This window comes from Ctenopharyngodon idella, chromosome 1 (genome assembly GCF_019924925.1).
Source record: "Ctenopharyngodon idella isolate HZGC_01 chromosome 1, HZGC01, whole genome shotgun sequence".
NCBI lineage: Eukaryota > Metazoa > Chordata > Actinopteri > Cypriniformes > Xenocyprididae > Ctenopharyngodon > Ctenopharyngodon idella.
The window spans coordinates 27104013-27118666 of record NC_067220.1 but is presented as its reverse complement, the minus strand read 5'-3'; the positions used below and the strand labels follow the sequence as shown (position 1 = coordinate 27118666).

The 14654-nt window shown below is 36.7% G+C and overlaps 1 protein-coding gene across 1 annotated transcript in view; it reads left to right on the top strand.

Moving 5' to 3' along the window:
* dachc (dachshund c) overlaps positions 1–4392 on the top strand; it is a 67495-nt gene extending 63103 nt beyond the window's left edge. The window contains exons 9-11 of the mRNA XM_051899617.1: positions 933–1076; positions 2843–2911; positions 3520–4392. Of these exons, the coding sequence (XP_051755577.1) occupies positions 933–1076; positions 2843–2911; positions 3520–3557 (251 nt within the window). The 3' untranslated portion in view covers positions 3558–4392. The remainder of the gene's footprint in view (positions 1–932; positions 1077–2842; positions 2912–3519) is intronic.
* Positions 4393–14654: the final 10262 nt, after the last annotated feature.

Genomic DNA, 14654 nt, shown 5'->3' with positions numbered 1-14654 from the left:
CAGCATTCAATTAAGAAATGTATTCTTATTAAAGCTATTAAAGTTATTCAGTCAAGAGCACTGAGTGATTTTCTGTTTTTCTTTTGTTGTTTGATTCATATTAACAGCATATACAGCAGTAGGTACATTACACTGTTTCTTTTACTTTAATACACAGATGTAATATACATATGCGATTTCTTTAGTTGCCGTTTACGTTCACAGACATAACCAACTGTGTTTTTGTGAACTTTGTGTGTTTTTGATATAACCTTTGTTTATTTGACAGTTTAAGTGCAATAAGACGGATGTGTGCGCTCTGAAAACATCAGAAGTTTAGACTGATATGGCTTTAAAATGCATGCAGATAATAAACGTTCATGATGAAGAAGAACTGCAATGTCACATGAGCGTGACTGCGATAGAGATGATAATCAAAACCAAACAGATGTTTTGTTAGTTTTTAGCAGAGTATCTGAGGCACGAGTTGTACAGGCTCTGCCCTCTTCTGGAAAGCGTATGGGGAGAAGCAGCTCATTTGCATTTAAAAATGCATGCATGAAAACAGCATGTTTTTCCTTCCATTCAAAAATGGGCATTTACAACATGGTATAATAAATGATCTGTTGGGTGAAACTTCACAGATACATTCTGGGGATACCTGAGACTTATATTACATCTTCTAAAAAGGGACATAATAGTTCCCCTTTAAGGACCTATCAGCCTGCGCCATCTAGAGTTTCATGACAGAACTTTGTATTTATTTTAAATTCCAATAATATTTCACAGTATTACTTTGTTTACTGCATTTCTCATTAAATGAATACAGCCTTGGTGAGCATAAATGCTTCTTTCAAAAAACATTTAAAAATTTTACTGATCCCAAACTTTTGAACAGCAGTGCATTCCTATCAGTAACTCTATTATTTAATTTTTCCCTGTGCTTTTCTTAGCACTCATCCAGAAGCGGCTGAAGAAAGAGAAGAAGACCAAGAGAAAATTGCAGGAGGCTCTGGAGGTCGAGTCTAAGAGAAGAGACCAGGCCGAGCAGACGCTGCAGCGGACGGCCTCCAGTGAGAGATCACCTACTCAAAACGGTTAGAATGCACATCTGCTAAAATGCTAATGCTTAAATCAGTATTGTACAGACAATTTTTTTTCTGCATGTTGAAATGAAATCCTTATGGTGTCACCGCCACTTAAAATGTCATGACCACAAAACCAAGACTGAAAAGAATACACTGTAAAATCTAATTAGTTAGCTTTACTTAAAAAACAAACAAACATGCAAACCAACTGCCTTAAAAACAACTAAGTGAAATAGCTATAGTATGTTGCACTGACGAATGCTTAGTGTAGTTCACATACACAAGAGTGAAATAACTACAAAAGAATTGTAGAGAGTACTTGATAATTTACTTTAGATTTACTAGCTACTCAGAATTATTATTTTTAACAACTAAATTTCAAGTGAAATATACTATGCTGACTCTCAGAGTGCACTGCGGCATGATTAAATTAAGCAATTGCTTTGTTTTACTATTATTTGGCTTTATTTGCCAATTGTATTTGTCTTTGTAGTAACACGACAAAGACAGCAAATTATTTTGTAATGGTCAGAGTCTTATCAAAATTGTTAGATCTGTATTATATCAACCCAATTAAAAGTTTGATGTTTTTTTACAAGGTGTTTATGACAAGTGCAGTACATTTGTAATAGATCATAATTCTATGAAATGAAAAGTAGACATTATGATCTAGTTAGAAGTTAGGTCACCCTTTAAAAGAAACCTTTTTAGCCACTTTTTAACTGTGATTTCTTGTTGCATCACTGCATCAATTGGAAGGGAAGGGAATTATAGTAATATAAATGAAGTTCCAAGTGTCCAAACAAACAGGGAACACTAATCACCATAATGGTGACTTCAAACACAAGCATTTCTAGAAATCAACATCAATTTATGACATCAATTTATGTGATGTTCTCTCAAAATTCTCAAGTTGTATTGTTAACTCAACATTCGAGATGACTTAGGAGAATTAGTGAAAGCAACTAAGGAGAAAAAAACTGCAGAAGTGGAGGAAATGAGTGAAAAGTTAAAAACTGACCCGCCTCAAAAAATCTTTTTTGCTTGACAAAATGGTACTTAAACCAATCAACATTTCTTAACTTGGGTTTTCTGAGTAACAATGGCATAATAGTACAGATTACTAGATTTTTACAATTAAGTTCAACAAATTGTTGGACATTAAGTAAATGTAACTGTGTCTTTCTGTTTTGGTTTCATTTTCATTCTGTTCCCTGTTCCGGTTTGCCTGAGTTCTGTTTGCTAGTTAATTTCCTTTGTTACTGTCACTGATTATGTTGATAATTACTGATTACGCACCTGTTTCAGTTTCCGTTGATTAGCCTCCCTTGTGTATTTAAGCCTTAAGGTTTTCATTGTTGATTGCCATCTTTGTATTACGGTATTTGGTTGTTTATTATATTTCCTGAGTTTCTCCTGTGTGTTCCATATTGGATTTATTAGACTGTTTGTTTCTTGGATTCTCCTGCATCGTGAGATTTGTACAACCACCCCTGACAGTGAAGTTAGCTAAAAAGTGTTAGTTAAAACAACTGCTGATGGTTGTAACACAGGGTGAGATGTGACACAGTTGTTTTAAGCACTTTACATTGGATAAATAGCATTAGGTATAGGCATTAAAGAAAATGGAGTTACAATTACTCCAGATCTCCTCTATCTGCCACATCACCATGTCAAGTACATTTGCTGCTATGACAGCAGTATTCTAAACTTTAAAATGTGTTTTACTTGCGACAAATAATTTGTAACACTGATAACTCTTTTCATGTTAACAGATACTCCTCAACATGAAATGGAGACAAACCATAACAGCATCAAAACAGACACTGACAGAACAATACAAGGTACACATGTCTGAATGGACAACTAAACTGTCCATGTTTTGTTGCATTGTTTTGTTTATGGATCTTTATGGTCTTTTTCTCCTGTAATGTTCAGTATTGATAGAAACAGAACACAATGTCTTCCATCTCTTCTTTTATATATATGTATGTATGTATGTATATATATATATATATATATATATATATATGTATCACACACAAGCCTTTGTTAGAATATTAAACATTTAAAACAATGAATGTAAAAATGAAATTAAATGCCACTGACACAAAAAGGAAAGAAAGACTAAAGACAAAAAGGGGAGCAGTAATTAATGGTCCCTTAATTGTCCTCATGAAATATTTGCATGGGCATAATTTACATAATCTATGTGTTGTAATTAATCTTTCAAAGGGTTTGCTTTCTCTTTTCGTCTTGGTTGAGAGGAAAGGGAGGGAAGGCTCTTTTTTTGTTTTCTTTGACATTTATTCAAATACTGCATCTTCTCCTTTAACAATCCTTTCATCTCCCTCTTAGTCTGCATGTTAGAACATCATGGATTTGTCTGTTCATTATGCTGCTTGTGACATCAGCCAAGCTTCATTCATACCATTTTTTTTTTTGTCCACAGATGGAAGGCTCTTTCTGAAGTCCACAATGATGTACTGAAGAACGAAGACAAGGAGTAAATGCATTCATACTGTATAGAAGAGACTGTAGTCAATTGCCTGGTAAATAACGTCTGCAGTTCTGCTGGAGGACTGATGGAAGACAATGAGGCAATTTTATAGGCTGTTGTCAGTGTGTTACAGCTCAAGGACTTGACAAGATTATTATGGCCATCGAAAGTCAGCATTCAGCGTGAGCCAAGCTATCGTCATCAGATGGCCGAGAAGAAAATGGTATCACAATGCACACCTGGTTGGATAACCAGGGATTTTTCGCAACACTGAGACATTAAAAACATTTTATAAAGCATTTAAATCTGCCTGACTACAGTGACAGATGAAATATTCAAATCAGACTTTGCCATTTAATGCCCTTCTATCATTTCACATTTTGAGTCTATTTCAAAGCATCATTTCCTGAAAGGAGGTGTCTGAAGAAAGATTTCAATTTATTTAGTTATTTATCAAATATAGACACTGCATTTAAATGCGTATTGTGTATCTGTCTGTTATTTCAAAAAGAAAGTATAGCTGTCCAGATTTTTTTTTTGTCATTGTTGTAAAAGGGATCATAGCAGAAATGTCTCAAAATTCATCAAATATGTACATAAAAGTGTAGACATGCTACTGTGCATTGTACGCTGTAGATTTAGAAAATCAATACAAACGTTTTTAATAAGATTTCTTGTATCTAAGTTATTTTTTGTTCAGTTGCCGTTTATTATCCTACCCGACATGGAGAGCATGCTGGCATGTCGTTACTTCTGTCCTGTCCATCTGGAATACAATAAAGATTTTTCCCACATGCTTTACGAGGGAGACGTTTCAAAAACTGACTGACTGATACTTGTTTTGTGTGACTTCTACAGCAACACAAAATCAAAGTAGTAAAATGCAAATAGATTGACGTCTACCCTACCACTGTTATTTTTTTACCACTGGTAAAGCATGCAATGCATCATTGTTTTGTTTTGTTTTGTTTATTATCTATTTAATTTTTTTTTTTTTTAGAAAATCTATAGATTTTATTTTAAAATAAAATCTATTTTTAAAATAAAATAGATAAAATCTATTTTACTCTTGATTTATTTTATTTTACTTCCAAGACATAAAGACACTCTTGTTCTAGTTGACATCTGGTAAAAGTTTGCAATGCCTCATTATTTTATTTTATTGTAATTTATTTTATTTTATTCTGTTTTTTAACTTTACTATTAATTATTTTATTTTACTTTCAGGACATAAAGACATTCTTGTTTACCACTGGTAAAAGTTTGCAATGTTTTTTAAAAATGTTATTTTATGTTATTTTAAACTTCCAAGACAGAGAGTCATAGAGAAAGACACATTCGCTTTTCTCAAGAGCACATGCACTAAATGTGTTGACGCAGCATTTAGCCAATCACTCGAGCTGTACTGTTTAGTGGTATGCTCTCTCTCTTACTCTCTGAACATAATAAGAAGCCAGGAGAGATGAATAATTGACTGATTGTTGCATTATTCAGACCCCTATTGTGGAAAAAGCCCAGTCTCTGGCACATTCCAGGTCTCTCTGGCATATTGAATATGAGGTTAAAGTTTCAATCAACCTTGAAAGGGAGAGGCATTTTTCATCACCTAGCTCTTGTATCAAGTTGGTGCACTCAGAGTTACTGTACAGTTCTGTCCAGACAATAATTTGTTTGCTATATGTGTGAAAATGGATTACACTAGACCAAAGTTGCCTTATCAACTCAATCTGACAGGATTGGTAAAATTATTATCTATTATGCAAGTCCTTATTGTGGTGATCCTTAATCCTGATTGTGGCAAGCTGCATTTGCATACTTAAACTGCAGTCTATACAGTCAACACTGGGGGGTGGTAAATGGTTTCCCCTTTAGTGATCACTTTTATCTACTTCTATAAATCTCACATTTATCTATGGGTCCGTTATGAACCAAAATGACTCTAACAAGACTGTTGAATGGCTCGTCACAGCCTGTAAGACATCCAGCCACGACGGCGTAGCGCAAATGTATAATCTAATCAGAGAGTGGCTATTATACATTAATACAGACAGTGGTAGAGGTGCAGGACAAGTTATCCAAATGAGTGTTAAAGCAGGATGAGAGTCAGGCCGTAGACGGGTAATGAAAGGGCAAGAGAGTAGCGCTCAGCTTTTCAAACCTTTCACTGTCATTACTAATTCATGTTGCTCCTTCTCGCTCCTAATGAGAGAGAGAGTCGGGGGAAAGGGAGAATGGTGCAGGGATAATGTGCCGTGAAATTGACTCTTTCTCGAGAAGAGGAAAGGGAGAGGAGATCAACTTTTGATTTTAAACTGCCCTCTGAGGAAATGATGGTGAATTTAGTGATCCTGACAAAAGAACGGACTGTTTATTTAGTTCAGCTTTTTCATGACAGAGAAAAAAGGAATGAAGTTAACAGACATGCAGCAGCCCCAAAAAGCATTTGGACACTTACTGTAAGTCACACTTAAAAATTTATAAATGACTTTCCATTATCAAAATATCACAGAAATACAGTACAAACATTTTAAGGAAAACACTTCTGAAAAATAAGTGCATTATTTTTAAACTATAAACGATGCATTGTTCAAAATGAAGACGCAATGTAGGAAACTTTCTGGCTGTGAAATGTCAGTGTTAATGTGAAGAACTGCACCTGTGGTTACTCTGCTAGGACACCTGTGTGAACCTGATGGTAACTGACTTCATTCATCCACTAAAAATGACCTTGGGACCAGCTGGTGAAAGGTAATTTGGTAGCATTTTATAGGAAGATTTCAATAACATCATGAACTAATGAACAACAGCATGTATTAAAGGTAGGTTAGGCAATGTTGTTCATAAACACTTTTTGTTAAACTGATTGAAACTAGGGATGTTAACAATTAATCGTTGATTGATTAATTGTCAATAACAGTTTAATAAAACTTATCGATGGTCGATTAAGCAAGGTCATCATTAGAATGGTAGTTTTGAGTTTTGAGTGTATTAATGTCTTCAATCCATGCAATGGATTAGGTAGGCTAGCCATTTATTTCGAAACATAATTAACCAAGGGTCCAAAAAAACGTACAAACAAGTGATTTTACTGAATATAAGAACTACAAACTTGTGTAAACGCCACAACAAAAGTACACTTACAAGTAATAAGATCCTGGTTGATGAGTGATGATCTTCTAGTAAATCAAGACCTGTCAATATGAGCGATCAAATCAATCCAAGAGCACTCCAGATATAAAACAGTGTTCAATTGGTCTCTACACGCTATACGGACCCACCATACCTGAGATCCAGTTTCCATTGGCTGAACTTTCAGACAATATGATCTCGGGTAACATACCAACTGCACATTTGTGACCCTGGACCACAAAACCAGTCATAAGTCGCATTGGTATGGCAATAGCCAACAATACATTGTATGGGGCAAAATTATCGATTTTTCTTTTATGCCAAAAATTATTAGGATATTAAGTAAATATCATGTTCCATGAAGATATTTTAATACATTTCCTATCGTAAATATATCAAAAATGTATTTTTGTGAGTGGATATGCATTGCTAAGGACTTCATTTGGACAACTTTAAAGGCAATTTTTTGCACCCTCAGATTCCAGATTTTCAAATAGTTGTCCTATCCTAACAAACCATACATCAATGAAAAGCTTGCAGGTTTCAGGTGATGTATAAATCTCAATTTCAGAAAAAAATGACCATTATGACTGGTTTTGAGGTCCAGGGTCACATTTAGTTTTTATACAAGCCTGTCTAAGTACACATATATGAAATCATATACTCCAACAATATTATTAGAGAAAGATACAAAACCATACATGAGAAAGCCTAATTTTCAATGTGTGATTTCTAGACCTGGAGAAGTCATGTAAATAAATAGAACATTAAAACTCCATGAACATTCAACTTTGTTGCTCTAAAATATTTTAAAAATGGTGAGTAAAAATTCCTATCTTTTGTCCAGTAATTCATGAACAACTGAAAAGTGAGAATGTTGTTGTAGGAATGGGCCTTCGAATGTCATTGTGGGCAATCAAAACATATAGGTGCCTGTACTTCTGACACTCAGAAGTGTGATCCATTTTAAAAGTGGTCAACATTAAAGTAGTCAGAAGCCTTAAGCTTAAAGGCCAATATTCACCTAAAACACAAAACAAGGTGCTGCCAAAGTCAAATTGATATTGAACAGTGCTTGAATGTGTTCCAGTTACTGCTGGCACAATATGAAATAAGGAATAGGAAATGAGAAATGTTATTCATCCTAGCCCAGGCACCTCCTCAGCATTATTTAAGGGCTTCTGAAATCATTATCACAGCTTTGATGTTGTACGTGCTTGTTGAAATGTGTTAAACACGTGTTTATTCTTGTAAATATGACTTAATTTTTCACAAATGCTACTTTATTTCTTATATTTGTGACAATTTCTTGATATTTATCAGTCAAGTTACAAAGTTGTGAGTAATGAGAGGCTAAAGATCTTATTAACAGTAGTTTTGGTTACACAGAAGAAATAAAGTCATACAGGTTTGGAACGACATGAGGGTGAATGAGTTTTGGTCGAATTATCCCTATAAGTCACAATTGTACCTGGACAACAACTCACTGTAAGACATTTTTCACATTCTACCCTTTGCTGTAAGGATATCTGTATAATGAGAATATATTGTTTTGTTTGTTTTGTCTGTTTTTTCCATTGCCTTGTCACAGATATGTGTGAGTGTGTGCGTGCTCTCACTCAAGCTGCTTGACAGGGGCACTGGGTGCTTGAGAGGACTTATGTCCCTTCGCTGGACTTCTGACAGCTGGATTGGCTTGTTTTCCCTCCCTCTCCCTGGGGGCTTCGCTGTCAGCTCTATACTCAGGCAGATTGTGAAGAGAGAGATTAATGGACAATGAGGATGCAGAAAGGGAGATACATCGAGAAAGGGAGAAGAGAAAAAAGGACGAGAGGAGGCCAACTGCCATCTGCTCATTTCCTTTTAATGGACAAAGCAAACAGCAGGAGACAGTGCTGCCGACAAATCTGGATTTTCTTTATTACAAGAACACACACTCTAATTTGTTGAGGTTGACAAAGACAGAAACATATCTACTTTTTCTTCCATTCAGGTCTTTTACTCTCTTTTCTTCTGTTCTTTTTTCATGTAAACAAGGTGATTTGGTCATTATGTCTGGCTTTCAGACAAAATGTTAGTTGGTTTCTGTTTAGCTTCCATTTTTACAGGTTATACTGAGACTATTTGAAATGAAAAATTGATTTAATTAAAAAAAAAAAAAAATGTAATGATGTACATCAGAAAAATAATGACTATCTTTGTTCAGTTAATAAGTTTCACATTCAGTGAATCTGAATGTTATGAATGAATAAACATGACTGTCGCAAAATTCTGCGGTTTCTCGTCTTTATGACTAACACTAGTATTTCCTTTCAGTCATCTGTTGGCTCTATCACCAAGCCTTACTTACTGTTTAAATATCATATTGAATACAGCTGCTAGAAAAGTCAAAATTGTTTTAGCATTAGCTAAATATCAGTGAGAAATTAGATTAGAGAGGTAGGAAAGAAACACAAGTGGTGAAGAATTGCCTGTTTAGCTTCCCATAGCACACATTTTAATAAAACTAAAATGAGACATGAGTAAAACAAGGTGTAGGCTGATGAATTCAAGGTTAATCTGGGATCCATTTTCCATCTCTTCCACTCGCATGAGAGTTTTGTCTGCTCTGAGATTACGATCAAAGAGCAGTTTGTACTTTTACTACAAAGTCCTTGCATGTCAGACCTGTGTGATTCAGGCTGGTCATAAAAAATAATTGGACTTATGTACATTATTTTGAGGCATCTGTGATTGGTTTCCCATCATCTCATTATGGGTTATATGTCCTGTCAAAATAATACAGTCCTGTAGTGCTTTCATTTGGATAATGACATGATTAAAATTATGATAAAGCAGTGACAGGAAAAGAGTGTATGCTGTGGATGTAAAGGTTTTATTTGTTGCCTGTTACCCAGCTAACAAAAAAATCTTCTGAATGGTTTTCCTAACATTCCCATTAAAGGGTTAGTTCACCCAAAAATGAAAATTATGTCATTTATTACTGACCCTCATGTCGTTCCACATCCATAAGACCTTCGGAATACAAATCAAGATATTTTTGATAAAATCCGATGGCTCAGTAAGGCTGCATCGCCAGCAATAACACTCCCTTTTTCAATGCCCAGAAAGCTACTAAAAACATATTTAAAACAGTTCATGTGACTACAGTGGCTCAACCTTAATATTATAAAGCGACGAGAATACTTTTTGTGTGCCAAAAATAACAAAATAGCGACTTTATTCAACAATATCTAGTGATGGGCGATTTCAAAACACTGCTTCATGAAGCGTCGAAGTTTTATGAATCATTTGTTTCGAATCAGTGGTTCGGAGCGCATATCAAACTGCCAATGTCATGTGAACTATTGAAGTTTCAAAACACTTATGACGTAACGAAGCCTTGTTTACTGAAATCAGGTGATTTTGGCGCTCTGAACCACTGATTTGAAACAAATGATTCATAAAGCTTTGAAGCTTCATGAAGCAGTGTTTTGAAATCGCGCATCACTAGATATTGTGGAATAAAGTCGCTATTTTGTTATTTTTGGAACACAAAAAGTATTCTCGTCGCTTTATAATATTAAGGTTAACCCACTGTAGTCACATGAACTGTTTTAAATATGTTTTTAGTAGCTTTATGGGCATTGAAAAAGGGAGTGTTATTGCTGGCGATGCAGGCCTCACTGAGCCACCGGATTTTATCAAAAATATCTTAATTTGTGTTCCGAAGATGAACGAAGGTCTTATGATTGTAGAACGACATGAGGGTGAGTAATTAATGACTGAATTTCCATTTTTGGGTGAACTAACCCTTTAAGTTATGAAGACACTATTTCTGAATGATCTCTGAATGTACAAAACGTTCCATTTTATAATTTTGCAAACATTATGGGATTGTTGCTTTTGAATGTTCTCTAAAATATCTGAAATCAGTAAGAAGAAATGTTTAAAAAAAGTTAGACGAACGTCCAACTAAACTGTTTCAGAAATAATTTCCATGAGCAATGTATAAACAATGTTTTTTAGTGCTAACATTTTGAAAACATTATAAAAGACAGATAACTTTGAACGAACAGTCTGTTAACATTATTGGTTTCTTAAATTTGAAAGAACCTTGCCAGAACGTTTCCCACAGCTCTGAGAACATTCCCAAGTTAGCTGGGTATTTATTCCACTGTGGCACTTAGATCTCATTTAAGGCTACTTTTTAGCTCAAAAAGGTGTAGGTCTATATGCTCACTAAAACAGATTAGGTAAAACTTTTTTTGTGTGTCAAGCCCGGAACACACCAAGCCGACGGTCGGCCGTCGGGCAGTTTTTGTTCATCGGCCGACTAAAGTTTTCCGCACCGTCGGCTGAAGTTGGTCCTCGTCAGCTTTTTTTCGGCCGATTCGACATGTTGAATCGGCATCAGAGCTCGTCGGTCTGTCGGGCCATCTGTCATTCTGATTGGCTGTTCAGCTACTGCCACCTGCTGGTACGGAAAGGCATTTCTTCCTACGCAGGCGCAGAACGGACGTGCTACTTGGCTGTCGGGTCAAAGCCACTGGAAGGCAAGCCTGCAACCTTTAGCCAAAAAAGCGTAACGGCTAATGCTAACTGGCGGTACGGGTGGTACACAGGGAGGAGTTTTGAACGGCGACACCACAGGCTGAGAGGTGCCGCACGTGATTAAGTTAGCCGTTACACTTTCTTCAATGTTAAGAGATACAGACCCTCTTATCTCCCTATAATAATACGATCTCTGGTCAGGTGGCGAGCGTTGGTTTTGGTGTTTCAGGGCAACTTTGGACCCAGACGCTGCTGACGTAAGCCAACCCCGCAGTCTGCTTTCGTAGCCACTAGTTCGTCGCCGTCGGCTTGGTGTGACATTCTCGTCAGTGCAGTACTGGCGGACTGTACAACTGGTTGTGAACGCGCTCAGGGCGGTTCTATGTTAAAACGGTAGTGTCTGTCAACATTAATGGGCGGGGCCTGTGGCTAATGTGACGTCACATTGCCAGGGATCTGGAAACGGCATGTTCTGAGACACTGTTTATAATTTATGGGGATTAAAAAAAAAAAGGAGTGGTTGGATTTTTATCATTATAGGGTGGTTGTGTACACACACTGCCAACACACATTTATGTCCAAACACCATGCAAAAGTGAATTTTGCATAATAGGTCCTCTTTAAGCACCCCAGAAACAACCGTCGGTTGGCAATAGTTGGGACACAGAAGCTGATGTCTTCCTTTATCTCCATTAGGCATGACTACTGTGTCCTATTTCATGATTATCTTATGAAAACCAGTAACTCCCCATAAGCATCGCCACCGCCAGCCTGCGCAACACGTCTAAAACACCCAACAGATGGTCATTACACAAACAGGCTAATTTATCTCAAAGCCAGCAGTGGGGAACAAACAAAAGTATTTTACTTAATGTAGCAGCTTGACGTTGACTTGCAGCTGAGCTTTCAAACCGGCTCAAATGAAAGATGTCTTGTTTTCATTAATTCTCCAGCAGAGAAAGCTCTTGTTTGTGAAATTGAAGTCAGACGATATAGCACTGATCATTTATCAAAAGCCAAACGGCCCGTTTCATCATTGGAAACTAGTTAAAGCCATATTGGCTTTATTTTTTCGTGTGTATGATAGCAATACAACTTTATTCTTGTTTATATAATCACAACCAATTTGGCTATTTGTACACTTAAAAAAAATGTAAGCCTGTTTTTGTAATTCCTTTAAATGGATAGTTCGCCCAAAATGAAAATTCTGTCATCATTTACTCACCCTCAAGTTGTTCCAAACCCGTATGAATTTCTTTCATCTGCTGAACACAAAAGAAGATATTTTGAAGAATGTCGGAAACCAAACAGTTGATGGACCCCATTGACTTCCATAGTATTTTTTCCCCCATACTATGGAAGTCAATGGGGACCATCAACTGTTTGGTTAACCATATTCTTCAAAATAAGAAGAACAGTGGATTGGCCAACTGTGGATGCTGTGTAATTCCTATTAAAAAAAAAAATAGAAGTGTACATATGATTGTAAAGTGACACATCTTTAATGCAGTCAGAATAGGAAATAGCAAAAACAAAATATCAAATAGTCAGAATATAATAATATCAAAAACAAAATGGACTACTGTCAGGGATAATGTTAAATATTGTAAAAGTCTTTAGCATCAGTGATGTGGCTCTGTTGAAAGATTTCTCCCTAAAAGTAAAAGGAAAGACATCAAGAACACAGTATATCTGTTCCACTTTGGGTCATTTCATCATGTCATTAAATTCCTTTTTTTAAAAGGATTTGAGTGAGTTTGTCAAGGGCCAAATTGTAATGGTAGACGACTGAGCCAGAGCATCTCCAAAACTGCAGCTCTTGTGGGGTGTTCCCGGTCTGCTGTGGTCAGTATCTATCAAAAGTGATCCAAGGAAGGAACAGTGGTGAACCGGCGACGGTCATGGGCGGCCAATGCTCATTGATGCAAGTGGGGAGCAACGGCTGGCCCGTGTGGTCCGATCCAACAGACGAGCTACTGTAGCTCAAATTGCTCAAGAAGTTAATGCTGGTTCTGATAGAAAGTGTCAGAATACACAGTGCATCGCAGTTTGTTGTGTATGGGGCTGCATAGCCGCAGACCAGGCAGGGTACCCATGCTGACCCCTGTCCACCACCAAAAGCACCAACAGTGGACATGAGCATCAGAACTGGACCATGGAGCAATGGAAGAAGGTGGCCTGGTCTGATGAATCACATTTTTTATTTACATCTTGTGGATGGCCGGGTGCGTGTGCGTCGCTTACCTGGGGAACACATGGCACCAGAATGCACTATGGGAAGAAGGCAAGCCGGCAGAGGCAGTGTGATGCTTTGGGCAATGTTCTGCTGGTAAACCTTGGGTCCTGCCATCCATGTGGATGTTACTTTGACACGCACCACCTACCTAAGCATTGTTGCAGACCATGTTCACCCTTTCATGGAAACGGTATTCCCTGGTGGCTGTGGCCTCTTTCAGCAGGATAATGTGCCCTGCCACAAAGCAAAAATGGTTCAGGAATGGTTTGAGGAGCACAACAACGAGTTTGAGGTGTTGACTTGGCCTCCAGATTCCCCAGATCTCAATCCATTCATGCATCTGTGGGATGTGCTAAACAAACAAGTCCGATCCATGGAGGCCCCACCTCGCAACTTACAGGACTTAAAGGATCTGCTGCTAACATCTTGGTGCCAGATACCACAGCACACCTTCAGGGGTCTAGTGGAGTCCATGCCTCGATGGGTCAAGGCTGTCTTGGCAGCAAAAGGGGGACCAACACAATATTAGGAAGGTAGTCATAATGTTATGCCTGATTTGTGTATCTGACTAGTCAATCAAACCAGCAGTTTGCGCTGCCATCGTGTGGTCATAAATCACAGTGCAGTATACAATCTGTAGGCCCAACACAATTTCCAAATGTTTCAAATGTAGAATTTAAAGGTAAATTTTGGACTTCGTACTGTTTTCTTCTAGAGACAGGACAGTGATTCAGTGTTTCATTACACTTAGTCTATTTCACATGTCATTAAACAATATTCATATTTTAGTGAAAATAAATAAAGATGACATGACACTACTGCTATTACTACTACTACTACTACTACTAAATAAATAAAAACTATTTTCTGTAGTCTCTTTATGATGCAACTAAATAAAATTATTGGACAGAAATGGAAAAAAAAAATCACTATGTTTCTCTTTGGTATTATTCCCATATTTATCTGCTTCAAGTTAAAAAAAAGTTACATCATATCCATAACTGTGTACATTTTAGACAAGGACATATTTTTAATTTTGTGCATGAATTTATAGTGGTAATTAAATTTACTTGTTCAAAATAAATTGTGCCATCCCCCATCACCAAAAAAGTTAAACAAAATACAGTAGATGTAAAGAAAAAATGTAATTAAATTTAATTTTGTAAATAAATGTAAATTTACAACTAAA